This window comes from Sander lucioperca, chromosome 17 (assembly GCF_008315115.2).
Source record: "Sander lucioperca isolate FBNREF2018 chromosome 17, SLUC_FBN_1.2, whole genome shotgun sequence".
Lineage (NCBI taxonomy): Eukaryota > Metazoa > Chordata > Actinopteri > Perciformes > Percidae > Sander > Sander lucioperca.
This window is the reverse complement of record NC_050189.1, coordinates 25,957,554-25,979,264: the sequence shown is the minus strand read 5'-3', so window position 1 is coordinate 25,979,264 and position 21,711 is coordinate 25,957,554. Positions and strand designations below refer to the sequence as shown.

General features: G+C 41.7%; 1 protein-coding gene across 2 annotated transcripts; it reads left to right on the top strand.

The window, feature by feature from the left end:
- Window positions 1-2,002: 2,002 nt before the first annotated feature.
- Window positions 2,003-21,100, top strand: ppp1r14bb (protein phosphatase 1, regulatory (inhibitor) subunit 14Bb). 2 transcript variants are annotated; one of them, XM_035993782.1, is made up of 5 exons: window positions 2,003-2,207; window positions 2,263-2,681; window positions 20,410-20,493; window positions 20,584-20,616; window positions 20,742-21,100. In XM_035993782.1, the coding sequence occupies exons 2-5, from the start codon at window positions 2,481-2,483 to the stop codon at window positions 20,808-20,810; spliced, it is 387 nt and encodes a 128-aa protein (XP_035849675.1). In that variant the 5' UTR covers window positions 2,003-2,207; window positions 2,263-2,480; the 3' UTR covers window positions 20,811-21,100. The 2 variants fall into 2 exon arrangements, with proteins under 2 accessions (XP_035849675.1, XP_031140988.1); XM_031285128.2 differs by having other exon boundaries at window positions 2,046-2,681.
- The last annotated feature ends 611 nt before the right edge of the window (window positions 21,101-21,711 follow it).

The window sequence follows — 21,711 nt, the reverse complement described above, 5'->3', positions numbered from 1 at the left end:
TGGAACCATGGACTGATCAGGAGTATAGTATATGACACAGCTACATACAGTGTTAGGTAATAGCAGATCTGTGCCATGTATAGGTCTCCCACGGTGCTTAAGCCCCGGGATATTAACTATACAATCTAATTAGCTCAGTTCTACGGCTATTTGTAAACTCGAGGTTCTTAGTGAGATTATTTGAGCTCATGACATAACTTTTTCTCAGACCCATACCGTATATACTGGCCTTGTTGTAGTTTCATTGTTGCATGCGAACATTATACTGACTTCCTCTCAAGAGGCCTGTATCTGTCTAGTTTCGCTTTGCCAGACCTTCCTCCACAGCGGCGCGGAGGAGGGTCTGGCTAGTCTAGTATCTGTCTGACATGAAGTAGAAAGACCCAAATATTCCAAACATGTCATGTCATACAGGTCTATATGCAGATGCATGCAGCTGTTTTGCATATGCATTGTATTATTTTACCTGGTGACACACTAGGTTTGTGTTTCAGTGTAACAGTGACTGCATGTCTGTGTGTGTTGTGTGTGATGTGAATGTGTAAGTTATCGTGTTTGTGTGTGTGTGTGTGTGTGTGTGTGTGTGTGTGTGTGTGTGTGTGTGTGTTGGTCTGTCTGTGCTTACTCAACTGTAAGTTTCAGACATGCTTACTGAATAATTCAGGTTTTTTTATGTCTTGTTGCCATGGTTGTCTGTGAAATGGCTGCTTGGGCCGGTGCGACCGACAGAGACACACACACACACACACACACACACACACCAATATGAGCATGTTGACAGATGTGAACACCCCCATACACACTCCAAAGGGGGGAGAGAGAAGAGAGAGCGAGAAAGAGAGAGACATTATGAATTGACTCCCTCTCTTTACCTCCCCCTTCACTTCACACTCCTATTATTAATATAACTCTTGTTATTAACCAGCCTAGCCTGGGTGTGGGGTTCCCTGCTGTGACAACACAATGGACAGACTGTAAAAAAAAAATGGAACTGGTTTCCTGTTAATGGAACACCTCCAGTTGATTTTTTATCTCTGTTGAAGCTACAGATGAAACTTAAAAGTAAAAAATCTGAATCCAAACAAAAAAATCCAGCTACTCCAGCTGCTTTACACTCACAGTACAGTTTATAATCTTAGAAGAGAAAAACTACATTTTGCAAACATGGAATACATTTAACAATCACTTTTTTGTAAACTGTGGATTATAAGATTATCTTTTCTTGTCTTTTCTTTTCTTATCAAGGTGTGACCGTGTGACATTTTGTCTGTAGGCCTTTACCTTTTTACACATTCCAGAGGAGACATTTGTTGTAAACTAGTCAAATGAGCATTCAAATACCAAGTGTTTGAAGCAGTTAGGCCCCTGGCCAAACAGGCAATTTGTGCAAATACTGTGTAGGCTGGGACAAAGTACATATGTCTTTAGTGTATCGTGGTTTGGCTCTTGGTGAACTCTATGATAAATAATAGGTAAAGTAAAAGTCAAAAGGTTTGTCAAAGTTTGGTCACTGTGGAGAAAGACTTAAAGGGGAACACCACTTGAATTAAGAATTTCAATATGTTATTTCCATGACCTATAGGCAAGTGCAATCAATAGCCTATTTGTGAACATGAGCTTCTCTCTCTCTCTCTCTCTCTCTCTCTCTCTCTCTCTCTCTCTCTCTCTCAAAGCCAGAAACCAGAGATGTAACTCTGATGTCATCAAGTATAAAGTCTGGAGCTGCTCCATAGACAATGAATTCCATGGACCCACAATATGTTTGTTTTCTTTTTTTTATACCCAATGAGCTTTATTCTATTATAGTGTTCTCATTTCTCAAACAGAAAATGTTCCCATATAGTCAGAACATTTCCCTTGGCGCTCTCAGTGTCATCTATAACATCTTTCCCACTTCATTAGAGCAGTCACTTTATACTTGTTCACAAATTTGAGTTTTAGCACTTTAGTTTTTGGAGAGGGGGGGAGGGGGGGGAATCAACATTTGCTCTTTTTTTTTTTTCAGTCGCGCTACGTCGGATGCGCTCGAGTCAGAGAGCGCGCACGCACCTCTCGTGGGGACAGAGAGAAAGAGAGAGAGAGAGAGACGTGTGATTTCTCTTTGTACTACTGAATGAAGAGTTGAGGCCGGCTTTGCTACTGCTCACCTCTCTTTTTTTTTTATATAAGCAGAGTTTGCATGCTGTAAATAGCCCAATAAGCCGGTTACACTGTTCGTTTAGCCGTAACCGTCGGCACGTTTTGTTTTGTAGAAGCGGCCAGCTACTGCCAATGTCCCTTTGAACGATTTTGGACAACAAAAGCATCAGGTCCAACGCTGTTTCTTCGGGGATTCCAAGTCTCACGCTTATCAGTCGGGTTTTTTTCAGTGCAGAAAATCAAGCAGCAGCACGTCCACAGACCGCTTCGCCTCCTTTCCGTCGCCGCTTTCACACTTCCACACCTCCAGGGGAGATTCTTTTCTCCCAAACCGAGCGACCATGGCTGCTGTTACAAGCCCGGAGACGAGCCCTCAACCCCGGGTATATTTCCAGACTCCGGCCGGCACCACGGAGGAACCGGAGACACCCGTTCGCAAGCAGGGACGCGTAACCGTCAAATACGACCGTAAGGAGCTGAGGAAGAGACTGAACCTGGAGGAGTGGATTATCGACCAGCTAACGGACCTCTACGACTGTGAGGTAAAGACCCTAACAATAACCGGCCTCGAAACCGATCGGACGTATCGATCAGGCGGCCCTTCTAAGTAATAGGGCTCTACTGTATCGCCTAATAAATCAGTTTATCAGCTCTAGGGCTTGTCTGTCTAGTCCTAAAGCAAACTGTTGATAAAGGAACATTAAAAGGCCCTTTGTCGCTGATTTTGGCCTAGCCTCGCTTCTTCTATAGCCTATAGGATCTGGGCCATATGCAAGTAGATGAGTTAATGAAGACGGAACATTATGAAAGAGTGTGAACATGACAGGAAATGAAGATTTCATGTCAGACATTAACAGTCAAATAAAGACCTTGTGGCTTAACTTCAGCCCCACACCCACAGGTAGGCTAAATGCAGCTGATGCAGCTTTATAGCCTTACCATGAAATGGACAGCCTCTGCTCTCTGTTCTGATTGGCTGAAGTCGTTTTAAAGCACACCTGTGAATATATAAGGCTGTAATAATGGTTAGAGTATAACCATCAGTGGAAGCCAACTTCAGAGTCACTCTGCACTATCGCACATCAAACCCTACTTGGTCATTGTGACACATGGAGAGCCATGCAGTTCTAATGTAACCTGGCGGCAGCTGTGATGCAGTCAGTAGTTGCTAAGCTCATGTGGTCTTTGCTGAGCTGGCATTGACCCACATTCTATTCCTAGCGTGAGGAATACACAACCACTTAACAGGTTTGGAGAATTCCTAGTAGGCTAACGGAGACAAAAAGACAAGGAATGCAAGAGGCTGGAAGAAAATCCACTCATACTTACACTAAGTTAGGCTGGCCTATAGAGGATAAAAAGTTTTTGCTGTTTCGGAGCAAAACTTTCAACAACTCTCAAAACATTCTACTTATCTCTTCAGCCTCCCCTGCCACACACAGACATACAAAGGGATGGCCTGGCTGTTGCTATAATAGTGGAGTTGTCTTGTTGCAGACAGGCTGGACATTAACAACAGACACAACACCTCTCTTATCATCTGGTGTGAAAACCAGATTGTATCCAACTGTCAATGAGGTTTTAACGGCAGGTACGGTGATATCCTGTGACATATGAATAATAATAAAGTAGTACGGATACCACAGAGCCCTGCATGCCAGCAGAGGCGATTAAAAGGCCTAGAGAGGATTTTAAAATCAATGTGCTGTGATTGTCTGCCAATGATGGACTAATATGCTATGTATGTACTATGCAGTACTGTGTTCTAGTATGACCTTTTTATAATTCACCAGAAGACAATCAAAGTGGTGAGTGATAGCAGACAGTGCACAAGGATTTTCAAGGATGAATATTTCTCTTTTGTCGGTATAGATACATTCATTAATTCACCCATCCATCCATCCATCTCTCATTCACTAATCCACCCAGTCTTCCAGTCAGGCATGTTTTTAATGCACTGATGCTTTGTTGCTTAGTCTGCTTTTTTTGAGCAAACAGGGTCCCAAAGGTGTCGCAGTGACAGTGAGGTTATGGGATTATGAGATTATTCTAAATAAAAAATAGGATATTGATTTATTTCACATTTTTGGACACACATCTCTCATTCATCTCAAATATTGATGCCTATTTTTTTTTGCTTTTCATTGTTCTGATTCTGTGTCTGGCTAGGCTTTTAGACAACAAAGAGATTAATTTACAGTCACTGATAGAGACACATTGGGCTCATTTAGATGGGGAAATGTGGAGCACGTGCTACTCAACAGTGTAACTGGAGAGGCAGCTTTAGCCGGTCAGGGAGCAGAGTGGGAGAACCCTGTTCACTGACAAAAGATCTGGAGCATGTGGCCTGGGATTTTACTCCTTTTCTTTCACCTCCCCTATATCCCTCCATCGCTTCATCTTTCACTCATTTTTCTCGCTGTGTCTGTCTTTTTGTCATGCCATAATCCACATTTTCACCCTTCATTATTTCCTGTCTCACTTTATGTCTCTCCTGTCTTGGACACATATTTCTGCTATTAATAAGACGACATGGGGTTTGTTCAACAGGGAATTCATAATGAGCTATTTTCCCCATTCATATAATCCCTTTAAACATGCTACAAGCAGTCAGCCAGTCTTTTCTGCCAGCCTGGCTTGTCAGATATTCATCCAGCCACTTAGTCTATCAGTCAGAGTTGCTATGGGTAATAGTAAAGAGCTGAGCCTTCCATGGCAACAAGGCGGGGATAAATGTTTGTGTTGGTTAACCATGCAGTGGAAAAAAAGGTCCATTTAGTAAAAGAAAGCTCAGTAAAATCATAATTTCCAAAAAGCACCTGTTTTTATTATTTTCTTTCAATGCAATATTATAACTAGTTCCATTCAGTTACGTATTATATTCCTGCAGTTGATGTTAATGTGGCATTTGCTTTGTTAAAAAAACACTGGTTTTGATATAGTGCCCAATAGAGCAGTAATTCCCATTGTTAGTAAAGGGGTTACTTGAATTCATCTGATAGGGTTGTGGGGGTACATAAGACTACAATAGAGGCTCAAAATCCCACAACTCCAGCCCATCTCACACTATTCTATTAAACCCAACTGTAAACTGTGTTAGGTTGAAAACATAAACACTGAACTGGCAGGAAGTGTTAGGATTTAAAAGTGTTATTGGACACATAACAAAATCAGGGAGTGTTTCTTTAAGGATATATGCCTTTTTAAACTGTGTACATTTTCTGTGTTGTTTATTGAGCCTACACTATATTACTGGCTTTGTATATACAGGTGCTAAGTGAGTTTTGAGCTCACTCTAGGGAAAAGAGAAGTGGGGGGGTTATTACACGCATCAAGTCCACAACTCCACTTTTAGTATAAATTATCCGATTTCACAGCAGCCTTGGTATCATTTCATGGCAATTGTGCTGTTAAATGTCAATTTGCCAGTAAAGACTTATTCTCTCTCAGTCCGCTGTGTTTTGTGCTTATAATACACTGGGGCTGACCAGAAGCTACATAGTTAACAGTTGGGCGAGTGGGCGGTCCAATCTCCAAACTGCAGGGCCCTACGTGGCCACACACACACACACACACACACACACACACACACACACACATACACACATACACACACACACACACACACACACACACACACACACACACACACACACACACACACACACACACACACACACACACACACACACAGATGGGGACATGAGAGAACAGAGGCAGAAAAGGAGAGCAGGAATGCAATAAACGGGGGAAGAGAAGGAAAAAAAACTAGAGGGGATGGCAAGAAGAGAAGGAAAAATCAGTAGGAGGAGGCGGGGCTGTCACATAGGGAGAAAGTGTTTTGTAACATGTGTCCTCTGCTGTTGCTTTAATATAGTAGTAGTGCCTAAAGTCCGCTTTTCTTTACTGAGGCAGCACTCGGATCAGGCACTGAAAACAATCCAGTGAATTCTGACAGCTGAATAAATGAACAAAACTACTTTTTCTCACTCAAACCTCTAATGTTAACAGTGCAGTAAAGGAAGTTTGTAAATTGATTATCTATCGTGGTCTCAAACAACAGAAGATTAAAGAAGTGATGGCTACAGCCAGGTCAACAAAAACACAACATGCATCCAAGTGTTGTGTGTCTGTGCAAGTAAGCCATTTCAGCTGACACACACACACACACACACACACACACACACACACACACACACACACACACACACATACTGTGCAACATTTGCTTAAACCTTTACACTTAAAGGTCTGAATACCAATCAGTATTACCCTGTTTCACTCAGTGTGTGTAAGAGGGTGACTACAAAGAGTGGTTGTTACACAGCGGGAGTGAAAGACTCCAGTGTGTCTTTGTAAACACCCCCCACACCAGCACACACACACACACACACACATGGGCATGCACACATCGTGTTAATAGCTTACATGTGGTCCTACATGTTGAACAGTTCTTTTCCTGTTTGATTAGGGGTGAGTCAGCATGTATTGTAGCCTGACCCACTGACTGACCATGTGAGCAGTTTTAAGACACCGAGCGCATAAATCCATCCGGCAAGAGAGGAGGGAGGCTGCCGAGAACGTTGTGAGTGAGGGAGACCAAGCGTGTGTTTTGGTTTGTGTGTGACTAAGATCGGAAGGAAGTAAAGAACGCCAAGCGAGAGAAGGCATGGATGAAGAAAGAGAGGGGTGTAGAGAGAGAGAAAATGAGGGATGTGAGTCATCCAGGGGAATGTTTATGTATGTTGTCACAGGAAATGTGTGCGAGAGACAAACACATAGAGTACATAGGAAAATGGAGAATATTAACACACCACTCCCACAATCAATACACACCTGTTGATTCACACAAACACACTCACATGTCGGTCTTGGTTAAATACATTTGCAGTTGCGTTATGCGCAGTTTAGGGTTTCTTTTTTAGCTGTCAATCGCTTTTTAAGGGGCTGTCTTAAACATGTGAGTCAGGTTTGAGGTTAAGTTTTGTGAGTAATGTTAAGAGATAAAGGAATGTAATGCACCACATGTGTGGGGGGTCAGTTCTGTTGGCCAATTTATCATTTTAGCTGACAAGAAATCCTCCCTTGTGACTTATTTGTCACATTGCATCCTCCTTTTGCCAAATCAGTTTGCTTACATTTCAAGAGTGCATCAGATCATGCTAGTCACTTATCACTCATAATAATATTAATAATAATGTAATAATACATTTTATTTGTTTGAGCCTTTTAAGACACCCAAGGACACCTTACACAACACACATTCTAAACAATAATAAAAGCACAACAAATGTATCAATAGTAAAATCAAGTAGTAAGCAAAATCAAGGTGACTAGTTAAAACATTTAAGTCAATAAAATCAAGGTGGATATGGTGGAAGTTATGTCTGGTATGCTAATCTAAACAGATGTGTTTTAAGTTGTGATTTGAATGCTCAACACTAATTAATTCTAATGTGTAAGCATGCATTGCTGGAAAATGTTTGGGAGTAAATTACTTAAAGATACCCTGTGGAGTTTTTTTGATCACTAGAATTGCTATGGAACAATGTTTTGTAGAGCAGCTCCCTGTTTTGTATGTATCTTGTGCACATGCACAAGGACACGCATGCATGTGCACAAGTATATTGGCGATATGATTTACATTCCTGGAGACATTTCACCGTATTTCACTGATTGAAAGTTGCCAGCAAAAGGCATGAAGATAGCTAGCAAATGTAGATTTAAACGATTCTGGCTCGGAAAGAAATGGGCTTAGCAAGTGTTTTATGAGAACTGAAATGCATTCTCCATGCATGTTTGTTAGGCCTCAAAGATGCAATAAATATAACTCTGTTTACGAGAAAGCTCCACAGGGTACCTTTTTAGAGGTAAGTTTCAAAAACATTAACCCTAATAACTAGGCCTGTAATAATTATTGCATCATTTTTTAACCGCAATATTTTTTACTTATCGCTGTTTCTTTGTTTAACTGCAATTAATTGCCAACATTAGGTAAGGGTTATGGCTGTTGATGGTAATTATCAGCTTTATGTTCATTTAAGAAAAAAATACAATGTTTAATGATAATAAAGAGGCATGGTTTACTTGTGTTATTACATTATCTGGGTCACATAACATTGATATAACCAAAAGATCTATCTGGGATTCATTCAAAAGTTTAATATGTCTGAAAAATATATATAATAACATGAATAGATATTTTTAAATTGGACTGAAAAACCAAATTTGGAATTGTTACAGCTCTACTAATAACATATAAATAATAATACAAGCATAATAAATTGTGTGCGTGTGCGTGCATGTATTGCATACATTATTCTTCTATATTTTTTTGATTGTCTCATTTTCTTTTTTGTTTGTCACAGTCCTTGGCACATGCTCTGTCATGTGTTCGCCAGCGTAAGCTGCATGTACAGTACTGATTGCCCAACATCTCTGCACCACGTAAAACTCTTCAGTATTATGTTTCAGCACTAGCTAAGCCTGATGAACTTATCATTCTATCCTCTTGTCACACAGGTTGGACTGTCAGCCAGGTGTAAAAGGTTTAAACAAAGCCATTTCACCTTTCAATGATCACAAGCCAAGCAGGGCAAATTTGGAGTATGATTACGAAATGCGGCTGCTTGCAGCAAGTCTAATAGCAGGTGGTAACTTGTTTAAATGTCATGAGACAGTTTACAGACTTGAAAGCCGGTTGTTAATTCACATCGTCCTAAGGAACAGTTGATTTTTGCTTCCATAAATATAATGACTGATGTATTAAAGCACCCCTGTGCCTCTCTGCTCATTATTGTGAATGAGCTACAAGGTAGTTTCAGACAAAAACTCTTCCTGGTCCAAACCAAAGTCTATTCACTGTCATTTCTTTTATCATTTTAAGACTACATTTGCTTTTGGTAGCTGTTATGTGAAAGCTCTAGCAGCCCTGAGGAGGCTTTTTAAAGGGAGCGTGGGTATAATAGTGATGTAGTTTGGAGCACAGGCCAGTGTTATTACCATATGTGACTCCAGGCTGTTGCTGCTGTAATAGTGCTTTTAAATGAGAGATGAATATGAGGTTTTGGTGATGCGTGTTTTTATTGGCCTGCATGCTCAAACTAAATTAAAACCGACAAAGCCATTGTCCCAATATTGAATAGTTGCGACTAGAGTTGGCAGCAGCTGCCTGGCATTCATACATCTTTGGTACGGAGTCGTCATCATGAAGTCTCATTGTAAGCAAAGCCAACTGCCTGCAGGTTGAGTGAGGTAAAACAGATCCACTCAGGAGTGTATTTTAGTCCCAGGAGGTGCATTAGAGCAGACGCCAGTTGAGCTGTTGTTGCACTGCAGGGAAGCATATTTCAGTATATATCTGATTGTGTTTGTATAATGTGTTTATTATACTTCTTGTACGCCAATAACAGACAATGCAGGAGCTGTGCACGGTGTCTTCCCTGCTGATGTATATTCAGAGGAGTTGATGATAGGGTCAGATGGGTTTACAGGAACAGACTGTGGCACTGTGTTAGCAGACACTGATCAAGAGTTTGCCAGGTTAGAGCACCGGTGCCATGTTGGCTTCATATGTCCTCCATGATGTCACTGCTGTGTCAACGTAAGCTTTCACGGTATCGCAACGTGGAAGTCATGCGGCAGGATTCTTGTTAAAATGGCTATGGGAAGAACTGGATGTGTTGACAGACGGCTGATAGGCAGATACTGTAGAGATAAAAGATGATTGAGGTGGAGAAATAATGTCATTTATGATAGTATATGAAATTCTAATTATATAGTTTCATATTGTTCATCTAATTCAGTAGTGAATCATAAATACATTTACTTTTTTGGAGTTTATTCCTTCAATGTGCATTTGGTCATTGAGCAGGAAGGAAAAACTGACCAAATTTGGGCAAAGACTCTGACTTACAAATTACTGATTCATCAGGAAGGGGGTCACTCTCTTTATTTCTCTCTCTTACACATATGTGACACATAATGATGGAATTAAGAGTATTGAATGAAAAAATCAACAAGTGTTCAGTCATTCACCTCTTTTCCATATTATAAAATCTGATATCTTAAATGTGATATTGGGTGGATTATCACTTTAATCTATTACAGTTGGATTCTGTAATTGCCATAAAACCCACCAACACTGTTTGAACCTGGTACTGAACACACCTGAGGAGAGTACATGAATTGCGAAAAAAGAAGAAATCAGTTTGTGAAGCAAATGAATGATCCTGTTGGGACATACCGTTTCTTATTAGGGTTGTTGTTTCAGACCATGTCTTGTCTTGTCTGTTTGTTTTTGTTTCTATGTAATTAATCTGCTGGAAACGTGTTACTGTTTGACTGAATATGGAATTGAACCATAACATCCACTTATGATTGATCTGTATAATGAATGAATAACGGCAGAATAAATTAAAAGGCTCCACAAATAAACAGGGTCATTTCTGTGGCAAAGTGTGTGAAAATTAATGGGGAAAAATATTTCAGTGGAACCTGAACAACCTTAGCCTAGAAATCTAGACGCACCCTAGCGGCAGCAAATGTAATTTGCAGCCAGGATCATTCGAGCAACTCTTCGTTGGCTTGCGAGCTGGTAAAACCAAACTCTAGTCAGGCCAATCACATCGTGTATAGAGTAGGTGGGTGGGCTTAACATAAGGACAGCAGAGTTGCGACGATTCCCTGCTACTTGAAAACAAAGAAGATGGCTGTTGCTGCTGGCTAACAGCAGTCTTTCAAATCGGTTTTGGCCGCGACTCTGGAAGACTTGGAGTTAAGCACTGAAGTCATTCTTAAAAAAGGAAGATGTGTTCAGAGTTTTGCCGACGAGATACGGCAAAAGTTTAGTCTATGAACTAGTGTTGCTCTGGTTGGTCGTAGAGCTATCCTATTGCATGCAGAGGGAATTTGAAAGACAACTGTTTATCCCGCCTCTCGGATTGAGCCCTGCCAATCGTGAGTTCCCAGACCCAGTCTGGCTTGTCAGGCTAGAAAAACCTTGTAGGATTGCCAAACTTCACTCCTGCCTCAAACTGCCAGAATAAAGGAATAAGTCATTCAATGAATGACACGGCAAAATCAACAAATGAATGTAGGGCCATTTGGTTGTGTGTGTAGTACCCGCCAAGAGTGACATCATGATAATCTGGTCTAATCCTTGTTTGTATTGTATTCTTAATTTAATCTGCACGTAATCTTGTTTTCAGTCCAATTGTAGTGGTAATGACTCTTCTGGCTCATTGAGGTGTTTTTGTGTGTGTGTGTGTGTGTGTGTGTGTGTGTGTGTGTGTGTGTGTGTGTGTGTGTGTGTGTGTGTGTGTGTGTGTGTGTGTGTGTGTGTGTGTGTGTGTGTGTGTGTGTGTCCTTCCTCCCTTTTTCTGTATGTTTTTGTTCCAGGTTTTTTTTTTTTTTTTTACTTGTCTGCTCTCATGCTAATCAGTAATTGATGGAAGAAAAAGGAAAAATCAATTTGTTAGAGCACCTCAGGTTACTTTTTCTCTAATGTTCCCAAGATGCATGCATGCAAGCGCGCACACACACACACACACACACACACACACGTCAATATCAGTGTGAATTTGCGCAGCACCATGATCTCGTCCTCAGATCTGTCCTCCGTTTTCTGCTGCATAAATGACAGACTCAAGACGTGATGGAGAGTGGATGTGGAGGGTGAAAGTGGGCACTTGAGATGCTGCCGGGATCACCGTGTGTGTATGATAGAGAGAGGTACAGATAGAAGCTGTAAAGAGCTGCATGGAAATTGAAATGTTAAAAGTTAGCAGCCAAAGGTTGTGGTTGTGTTATATTTACTGTATTTGCCATTACCTAACTGACAGAAATGCAATGAATTTGCTTTAATGTTACACCATTACAAGGCTTGACTCATGATATGCTCCTCAGAATCGGATGTTTTAGTGCTAACCACTTGTGCTGTGCTGCTTCACCAGTGATACTGTAATGTCTTTACACTTTGGTTTTCTTTTGACAAAGTTTATGTAGATGATGCTTTTTTTTTGCCTGACCAGCTATGGTAGCTATTTCAGCCTATCCTAACCTTTTTATCAGTGCTGAATGTGCCTCTTGCTGTGGCTAGAAAAGTGAAATGCATCACTTCCAGTGATTTTTTGTCTTTAAATTTGACTTCACAGTTGGGTGTAAACTGAGCAGCAGCAGTGGCAACCTGTGGCCCTCATGTAGTAGTTAGTAAGCGTGATACGGCAGCAGAGCTTCAGCCCTGGTGGCACTGCTCGGTTGCCAGTACAAGTCTTCCTGAGGCTGGTCGGGACCCTGAGGGCCCAGCCGGCTTGTTTTCCCCGGAGAAGCTGCAGCACAGACATGTCCAGTCGACACACAGAAACCACTGAACCGTTCAGTCAGGCCAAACAAGCTGATGTGTGAATCATTCAGCCGTACTGCGAGCAGTTATGACTTTGGGCAGCTTTTGGGGGAGTCAAGGTTGGGTGACAATCTATATTTTAACTCTCCAAATAGATTTGTAGCAATGTGTGTGTATGTGTGTGCACTCTGGGTGCATGCATGGCCAATCCATATTTTTTAGCAACTTTAGATTTAGCTAGCCACTCTCTTCTTTACTAATATATCACTTTACTCTATATTATATGTCTTTCGACTCTACTAATGCTATATATATGTGCTATTGTTGCCTAATCACAGTGTAAGAACTGCCAAAACTACTGTTCTTGCCTCCTAATTATAGTGATGAATGTTTCCTGGCATCATATGAAGATACGTTCTGTGTACTTGGAGCCTGTTTGGTTTGGCTTTCTCCTGCAATAAGTACTCTGAAGCAACACACACACACACACACACACACACACACACACACACACACACACACACACACACTCTCTCTGAAGCACAATGGCAAGCCCACATCACTACCACCAGACTCTGGAGGCTCTGGTTCCTTTTACTTTACATGACAGAGCTGTTTTATCAGTAGTGAGATAGCAGGGAGGCTGACAGGGTTGCAGAGTCTAAACATATGGAGGCTCTGGTAGGATGTGCTCAATGAGGGGTACATGCTGTTTGAGGAGGGGTTTTTAATAGAACAAAAACAATCCTTACTCACTGCAAGGTGTGTGAAAGGGGACAGAAAATATGACCGATAAAAGTTATATTTAATAGTCTCTTTCGTGGCTGTAAAGCAGTTAGTTCAGTTCTACTGTTTTTCGTATAATTAAAACTGGACATTATATTCTTCCTGGGAGGAAACACATTCAGCTGATTAGATGTGCAATAGAGATTTTGATTACACACACACATGAACAAAAGGTGCACAATAACACACACACACACACACACACACGATGTTACATGCATACTCCTGACTGGTTTAAGTACATTGCATTGTATTGATTATGGATGGTTGTGGTTTATCGTTGTGTGTGTGTGTGTGTGTGTGTGTGTGTGTGTGGCTGCATATTCATTACAGCAGCCAAACACCACTTATATTAATTGCGTGCACAGACACATTCAACTGTCAACTCTGCCCTAAAAGTATTTCTGTAAACAAACATACACAAATATTCTCTCTCTATCTCACACTCACACTCTCTCACACACACACACACACACACACACACACACACACACTGAGCCAGCCACTTCCCACAGATATCGTTCTACCTCCCCTCCCCCGCTATCGTGCCCAGACAGGAAGTAGCTGGGTGCTCTGGTGTTTTAACCCCTTCATTGCATAAGAAAAGAATGAAAAGGAGACCTTTTTAATCTCATGTTCTGGGGGGGGTCACATATTTTGTGAGCCAAACTGGTTCTGGGAGGAAGGAAAATAAGTGTTTGGAGAGGGAAGCCAAAAATGTCTGTTATTGAAAGAGCTGCAGATTCCTGATAAGCAATCGTGTGAGGGAGAGGGAGATAGAGAGAAGATGGAAAGCAGCAGCCGATGACTGACACAATGCATCCCTAATCTCTACACCCTTGTCGACCCCTCTGTCTTATATTCTCTCTGTCGTTCGCTCACAAGTGCCCACAGCATGGTGGCCTACACACTATGAATTGCCCTGTTAGAGACGCACTGAGAGGACAGCAGCACAGAGTGGTAATGCCAAGCAGACAGGAAGGGCATCAAAGGAGACATAAAGATAAAGAGACAGAGGGGGAGAGCATGACAGGAAGCGGGTTCAAGCCCAGTATTTTTCCACTATTTTTCCATGCTGGACTCTATTTTTTTTTCTCTAGCATATATAAATAGGTCACTAAGTCATATTATCAAGTACGATGTTTCCATATTGGCATGGTCATCATTACCATGCACAGGTATTATCCACAGATATTTGCACATTATCGGACAGCATAACTTTAACTCCTTAATAAATTTCTATGATCTTGCTCTGGGAAGTAAGTTGAACAATTACAAAATAAATCACAAACATAAAAAAAGCGTATTTCATCCTTAAGCCGCCACTATCCTGAACTTGAGCAATGCAGGAATTGTCTTTTCCGTGGGGTAAACAAGACCACACTTGTTTTTCGAATTGACTGTCAGATTTCATCTCCTTTCTTCTTCTTACTTGGATGTCAGACTATTTAATCAAAATTCTCGGTTCTTTCATCCGAGCGTTTTCATTGGCTTTTAACCATGCTTCTGTTTTTCAACCTCTGCGCTCGCCTCTTCTCTCTCCCTCGTTTCTCTCTCCCTCCGTCCTTTAGCACACCTCGGTGGGTAACTTGATGTTCTCTCTGTCCGTGACGCACCAATAACCCTTTTTCACAATCACAACCAAGCTTTAAAGTATTGACAAAGCGCTGAATGATTTACAGCTTAGGCCTTTTGATTTGGACCTTTAGACAAAGACCAAAAACCAGTTTTCTCCATAAAAAATGTTTCAACATGCTTTTTGAGTGCCAATAGGCAGAAAATCCAAGCAGATGCTTTGGTTTCAGACTCTTAGCTCTTGAGTGATTGATCCAAACCAATTGAAACAGATTGATACTAGCACCCTTCTTGCTCTGGTGTTAGGGATGTGGAGCTGTGAAATTGTTGCGTGGATACTTGGTTCTCTCAACTCGTGAGAACCGAAACACACACTTAAGAGCCAAACAATCACAGCTATGCCTGTGCTCACATTCCCTGCAGAGTGGCTGTGTCTGTAACTTGTCATTGTCAGCATTCACACATATTTTGTACCAGTGTCACTGAGCCAAGTCAACCGGCATGGGGTAATAGTTTTAATGGAGCAGCACACTTCAACACACACTCACTTACCCACTCTACAATGCAAACACATTTAAACACTCAGCAAAAACACACTGTCCTGCTTGGACTGAACTCAATACAGTAAGACATTAAATATAGAATTGGAAAGGAGAGACCCATAGTGTTAGTTTAGCAGTGTAAAAATGGTTCCAATTGTCAACCTCCCCTTCCGCATCTGTATTTCTCTCTACAACTATTCAATAAAAAATAAATAACAAGCAAGTAACATAAAAGAAGCAAATGGCGTAGAAAGGAGTCTGTTTTTTTCAGTCAAAACAAGCACACACACGGAAATTGGAGTGAGTGGCGACATTGTTCAGCGCCACGCGGCCTACTTTTCCTACTCCTTCCTCATCCTCCATCCTGCCGGCTCCAGCCATCACTTCCCTCTGTCTCCAACTTCCTCCCCCCCCCCCCCCCCTTCGTCCCTGCATTGTTATTGGCAAAAACATTGTTTCTATTGCAAAACGGGCGACTGGCCATCCTGAAGTCTGACTATTTTTATCCTTGTTTGTTACTGCGGCAATAGGAAAGCAAAAGTGGCTATTTGTCACTCATCGTCCAGTGTTTGGTAAACCTCTCTGTAATGCTGTACATTTGAATTACTTTTTTACATCTCCCTCTCTCTCTGGCCCTCTTTCATACACTCACAAACGCAGTTTATCATAGGAATCAGCTATGTAGTGCGTTATCACTGGAAGAAATGCTGTGTAATCCTTGTAGGTGGCCTCTGTGACCTACTTACAAACAATGCTTCCTACACAAAAAGGCATTAGCTTATATCCACCTTATTACACTGAATATGGACCTGTATTGTCTTTTCATTAGCCATGTGTCTATACGTATGTGCCTAAACTTACATGGTCCGATCTGCAGGTGTCTAGTGGCTGTTCCGATTTTACGCTCCCTTTATTTATCTGCATAGTTCATCTCTCTCTGTGCGTAGCCTGTAACTGCATTATGTTTGTCTCACAAGTAAACATTCACAGTGTTGGAAGCTTTTAACGTGCGTGTGTGTGTGTGTGTGTGTGTGTGTGTGGCTTATGTTTCTCCTGTGAGGGAGCTGAATCTGGCATCTGATCTGTCCAAGCCTGCAGCCGCTATACACAGTATGAGGAATAATAGTACTATGTGACCTACACATGCACACAAATACGCTCTCATACTGTCACATCTCATTCTGCTCTGTTCCGCAGGCTGCCTCCAGTAAGACAGACATCGCTCTCTCCCTGTCTCTCAGCTGCATTGTGGTGGCGTGTGAATCATATTCGCAAGCTCGTTGGGCAGAGTGTAATTAAATTTAAAGACCACAATAAAATATGCCATTTTGTAGTAGCAGTTAGTTTCTCAGATGATGCTGGTGGTCCAGAATGACAAAGGCATTGTTTTTAATTACATGTAGCATAAACAGAACCACGAGTGAAGTGCTTAATATGTGGGAATTATTACATAGGCCTTATAAAATACTGTTGGCCTTTTGTTCAGTAGTCTAGAGTAACTATGGGAAATAAAAGTCTTCTTTCCTTTTACTTTTTTTAGACTCTTGAGTTGCTGTGACTTGTGAATTCCCCCAGTGTGGGATCAATAAAGTTTATCTTGTCTTATCATAAATTACACAGTGACTCCTTTTAATGTATCAAACATCCAAACTGCTGATGTTTTGTGGATTTGCTGGAACTATTCCTGGTTCAGGGTACATCAGGTTTTAAATAGATCCACACTGCTTTGTTTACAATCCTGCAGTGTTTGCCAATATCTTGTAGGCACCTTTTAGTCCAGATCACATCTGCAGCCAACAGTAAAATCCCCTCCAGACTCTAGACTAGTTCAGTAAGTCAGTCTGGAGGATTGTTTTGGAAATCCTCCCTCGTGATTCCCTGCTTTCTTTGTGTCTCTTCTCTGAAGCCTTTCTTCCGGCCTTTTTCAACATCCCTCCCTCCCTCCCTCCTCACTCCCTCTCGCTTTGCTCCACTCAGCTGCTCCCTCTTCTCTTCTTCTCTTCTTGATATGCTCCTTAACCTCTTACCTTCCTTCCTCTTGGCGTTCCCTCCCCCCCCCCCCCCCCCCCCCCCCTCCCCTCCCCCTACCCCCCAGCAGATTGAACAGTCTGTCTCTTAAATCATCTTCAAGTAAGCTGTATTAAATGGAAGCCAATGTGTAGCTCTTATGCTTTTCAGGAACGGCAATTAGTGCATTACATTTACCTTGTAAGTAGACCCAAAGTAGAAATAAAATGCTGTTAATGTAAGAAATGAATTGGCAGGAAAGCATTTAAAACTGTAGATTACAGTAAAGAATTGAGTTTCAACTTGTTTCCTTTGTCTTCTCGCCTTTCTCACGTTTTCTGTCTTTGCTTTCTTTACTGCATCATGTAGTAGCAGCACATGGAGCCCACATGTTGTGCAGAACAGTCTTTGTGTCAGACTTCACAGCCTGTAGAGTGTGTGTGTGTGTGTGTGTGTGTACAGACAGCGTCAGTATGTCTGCAGTCTAAGCATGTGTGCACCTTTGTGTCTCTTTCAAAGCTTTAATTTTGAAATTCTATAATACCTGTGTGTGTGTGTGTGTGTGTGTGTGTGTGTGTGTGTTAATAGTGTACTTGTGTCAGTATTTTTGCTGTCTGTGTGTGTGTGTGTTTTTACTCTGCTGACAGTAAGTCTGTCTGTCACCTCCAGTCTCTATCTCACACACACAGGCTGTCCTGCTCAGAATTAAATCCTCACACACACACACTTGATCTAGCTCAGACTTATTAATGCTTATTTTATAATTCTTTAATCCATGTGTATGTGAGGTGTGTGTGATGTTGAAGCCTTGTCACTTGAAAAAAAGTACCATTCGGTTAATGTGACACACAAATGTGCCCAGCATGCTGTGTGTGTGTGTGTGTGTGTGTGTGTGTGTGTGTGTGTGATGGAGTAGGGGGCAGTTGGGCAGGTGCAGAGACAGCTGGTGTGGGCAACTCCAACTGAGGGGGAGGACGAGAGCAAGGGAGAGATTCCAAGCGAATGACATGAATATAGGGTAGCAATTGAGCTACAAAAGAAGGGGAAACGAGTGTTTAGTACGAGTGTGTGTGTGTGTGTGTGTGTGTGTGTGTGTGTGTGTGTGTGTGTGTGTTGTTGTTGTTGTTGTTGCCAGTGGTGAACCACTTTGATAGCGCACACACTGAGGTAGTGTGCTCGAATGAGACAGATGGAGAAACAGAGAAAGAGAGGGAGACTATTAAAGCACTTTATAAAAGCACTTTTTATAGAGCGACAGATTAATTAGAAAGAAAGGAATTGATTGGCTTAAGGGAGAAGGTGTGGCGAGAAAGGGAAAGAACGAGACAAAGACAAACTTACAGCTAACAGCTTTTACTTATTTAAAAAGCCAAATATATCTGAGCTAGTGACAAGGTTGCTCTTAACCTTCATATTACATGTCAGCTCATCAGTATCAGGCGCTAGTTGCTTTGCTGAAATGAAAAGTGTGCATTTTTATTAATTGCAGCTATTTCTGGTTAGGTGGGAATGGATGAAGTTATTCTCTAACTTTCTGTGCAGTTCTAAACATCTACGATGATTCATTGGAGTACATTGGACCCTTTTGAGATTTACAGCAGTGTGTTTTCACTTTAGGCAACAGCGTGACAGTCAGCCATTTACAGGCAAGCTTTCAATATTGCACTTAGCCTAGTTATTAAGCAATAGTTTGACATGTTGGGAAATACGCTTATTTGATTTCTTGCCAAGAGTTAGATGAGAAGATAGATGCCACTCTCATATCTGTACGCTGAATATGAAGCCTCATCCAGCAGTTGGTTAGCTTAGCTTAGCATAAAGACTGAAAATATGTGAAAACAACTGGCCTGGTTCTGTCCCAGTATAACAAAATCACACCGTAGGTATCATGTTATATCTCCTTTTGTACAAAAAGTTAAAGAAGAAGAAAGAAGAAAGTGTAAAAATGACAAGATTGAGGTTGGCAGATTAATTGATAATGATCATAATTGTTAGTTGCAGCCCTAGTGTACTTAAGTACAGTGTAGCACCCCTGTTGAAACACTGTTACCTCCCCGCTACTTTGTTTCCATTAGGATTTTAAACAGTCAAGTGAAGCTGTGATTTGCATTGCAAACACTAAATGCTTGCTCTTTATACAGAACAAGCATGTCCACAAACTGGGTGCATGGGCAAATACATTTTGCATTTAAATAGACATTTTGTTCTTTGCTCCCTTGAAAAAAATATTATTTGAAAATACCGGCCTATTTTTCGAGCCTTTGTCTTTGTCTCTCCTCTTTTTTCTTCGTCATGTACAACATGCGTGGTAATGGAAGGACGCCGCCCTCTAGTGTTCAGAAGTGGCCATTCATCAGTCGCTGTAACACGTCATATACAGAGACAGAAATGCCAGTGCTGGGCTATTTGCAGACAACCACATAACATAAACACAGGGACCAGGAATAGAAATGATGAGGACGATTTTTATCCATGTATCCATGTGTCCATAGAGAGAGAGAGAGAGAGAGAGAGAGAGAGAGAGAGAGAGAGAGAGAGAGACTCATGTTCACAAATAGGCTAGTGATTGCACTTAGCTATAGGCACACTGAGCTGTTGACTAGGGATAGAGCCAATTATCTGGCGTTTTTTTGTCAGTTTGCAGATTATCTGTATGTGCGTTTTATTTGCCTGATAACCGATAAAGTTAATTAATTAAAAAGTGTGCTACATTGGCTCGGCTACAGCTCTGTGTCTGTCCCTCTGATTCCTCACCACTGAGTCTGACTTAATGTCCCACAACGCTATCCGACTCTCTTTTACTGGGTATTATGTTACACGTTTTTCATTTTCACTGTAAATGCATATTGGTTCCAAATATCGGTTATCGGTTTCACTAACTACTAATAATTGGCATCGGCCTTGAAAAACAAGTATCGGTCGATCCCTACTGTTGACCAACCAAACAAGATCACTTCTTTCCCAGTACACTTGTAGGTGGTCTCTAACTGTGCTCATCTCTTGTTCCACGGGTTCTAGGAGGAGGCCATTCCAGAGCTTGAGATAGATGTGGATGAGCTGCTGGATATGCCCAGTGACGTTGAGCGGGGAGCCAGGGTCAAGGTAGGATACAATTCTACGCTCGTGTCAAAGCACGCAAGGACACACACAAAAGCCGAGATTTATATTCAGACTGTCTTGTTTGTTTTACAGGACTTACTGGTTGACTGTTTTAAACCTACTGAGGTAAGAGTTCTCCCTCTCTTCCATCCTCCTACCCCCTGACACTTTACCCCCGCATCTATGAACTGTGGATTTTTTTGGTTCTGAATCCCCCCCCATGTGTTTTTGTCCCTCCTGTCTCCCCGTAGGACTTTATCTCAGAGTTGCTTGACAAGATCCGAGGGATGCAGAAGCTCTCCACGCCTCAGAAGAAATGATGGCGTCCCTCTTCCTCCTCCTCCTCCTCCACACCCACACCCTCCCCTCCAACTCAGCCCTCACCTCTCGTCTTCCTAACGTGCTTTTCCAACTTATTTTTTATTTTGATGTCAGTTTTCTTCCATTGAGGTTCTTTCACTGAACCTTGTTCTGTCTTTGCATTACACCCTCTGCTCTAAACCCCATTCTTTTTAATCTCTTCTTTGCTTGGACCCAGCCCCATAAATCACTTTTAATTTTCATTATTTTGTGACCTTCCCTTGTTGTTTGTTGGACTCCCTTACTAAAACCCATCAGCGAGGAAGAAAAAGTAAAGAACGCGTAATGATAAGCAGGCGAAAACAACCAGGAGCGATTCGTTGGTCTTAATCCAGGCACTCTCCTTCCGCCTCTTTCTCACTCCTGCTCCTCCTTCACCCTTTGTTTGGCTTTACTCTTCCTCATCCAGCTCTTTTTTTCCTCCCACCCTCCCTCATACCACCCTCCATCTGTCTGAGGAGGAAGAGAGAAGAGGAGCAGAGACGAGACAAGTCCCGTAATTACTGAGAGTGGAGCGGCTGAGAGTGGGAAGAGGAACAAGAGAAAGAGTCTGCAACAGCAAAGAAAAGAGTGGAAGGGAGAATGACGAAGGCGGAAACAGCCAATCAGCTTGAAGCAGGGCCTAATCATTGCTTATGTCTCTACCAATAAGATTCCTTATCTTTTTATTTGTAAGGGGTTTAAACTTGTTTTGTTTGTTTGTGTTTTGTTTTTTTTTGTTTTTTTTTGGGGTCTGTACAGTCTTTTCAGATAATTACCCCCCTTAATCAGAGGCATTTGCTACAGTGGTGCATTTTTTTCTCCACTTTGTCATTTTGGGAAGAAAATCTAAACCTCTGACCACGAAGAATATGTGTGGTA

Bases quoted from the DNA above. Each gene is read 5' to 3' on its own strand.
- ppp1r14bb (XM_035993782.1), top strand. From the start codon at position 2,481: ATGGCTGCTGTTACAAGCCCGGAGACGAGCCCTCAACCCCGGGTATAT. The intron at 2,682-20,409 runs GTAAAGACCCTA...CACGGGTTCTAG, and splicing joins CGGACCTCTACGACTGTGAG to GAGGAGGCCATTCCAGAGCT. The intron at 20,617-20,741 runs GTAAGAGTTCTC...GTCTCCCCGTAG, and splicing joins ACTGTTTTAAACCTACTGAG to GACTTTATCTCAGAGTTGCT.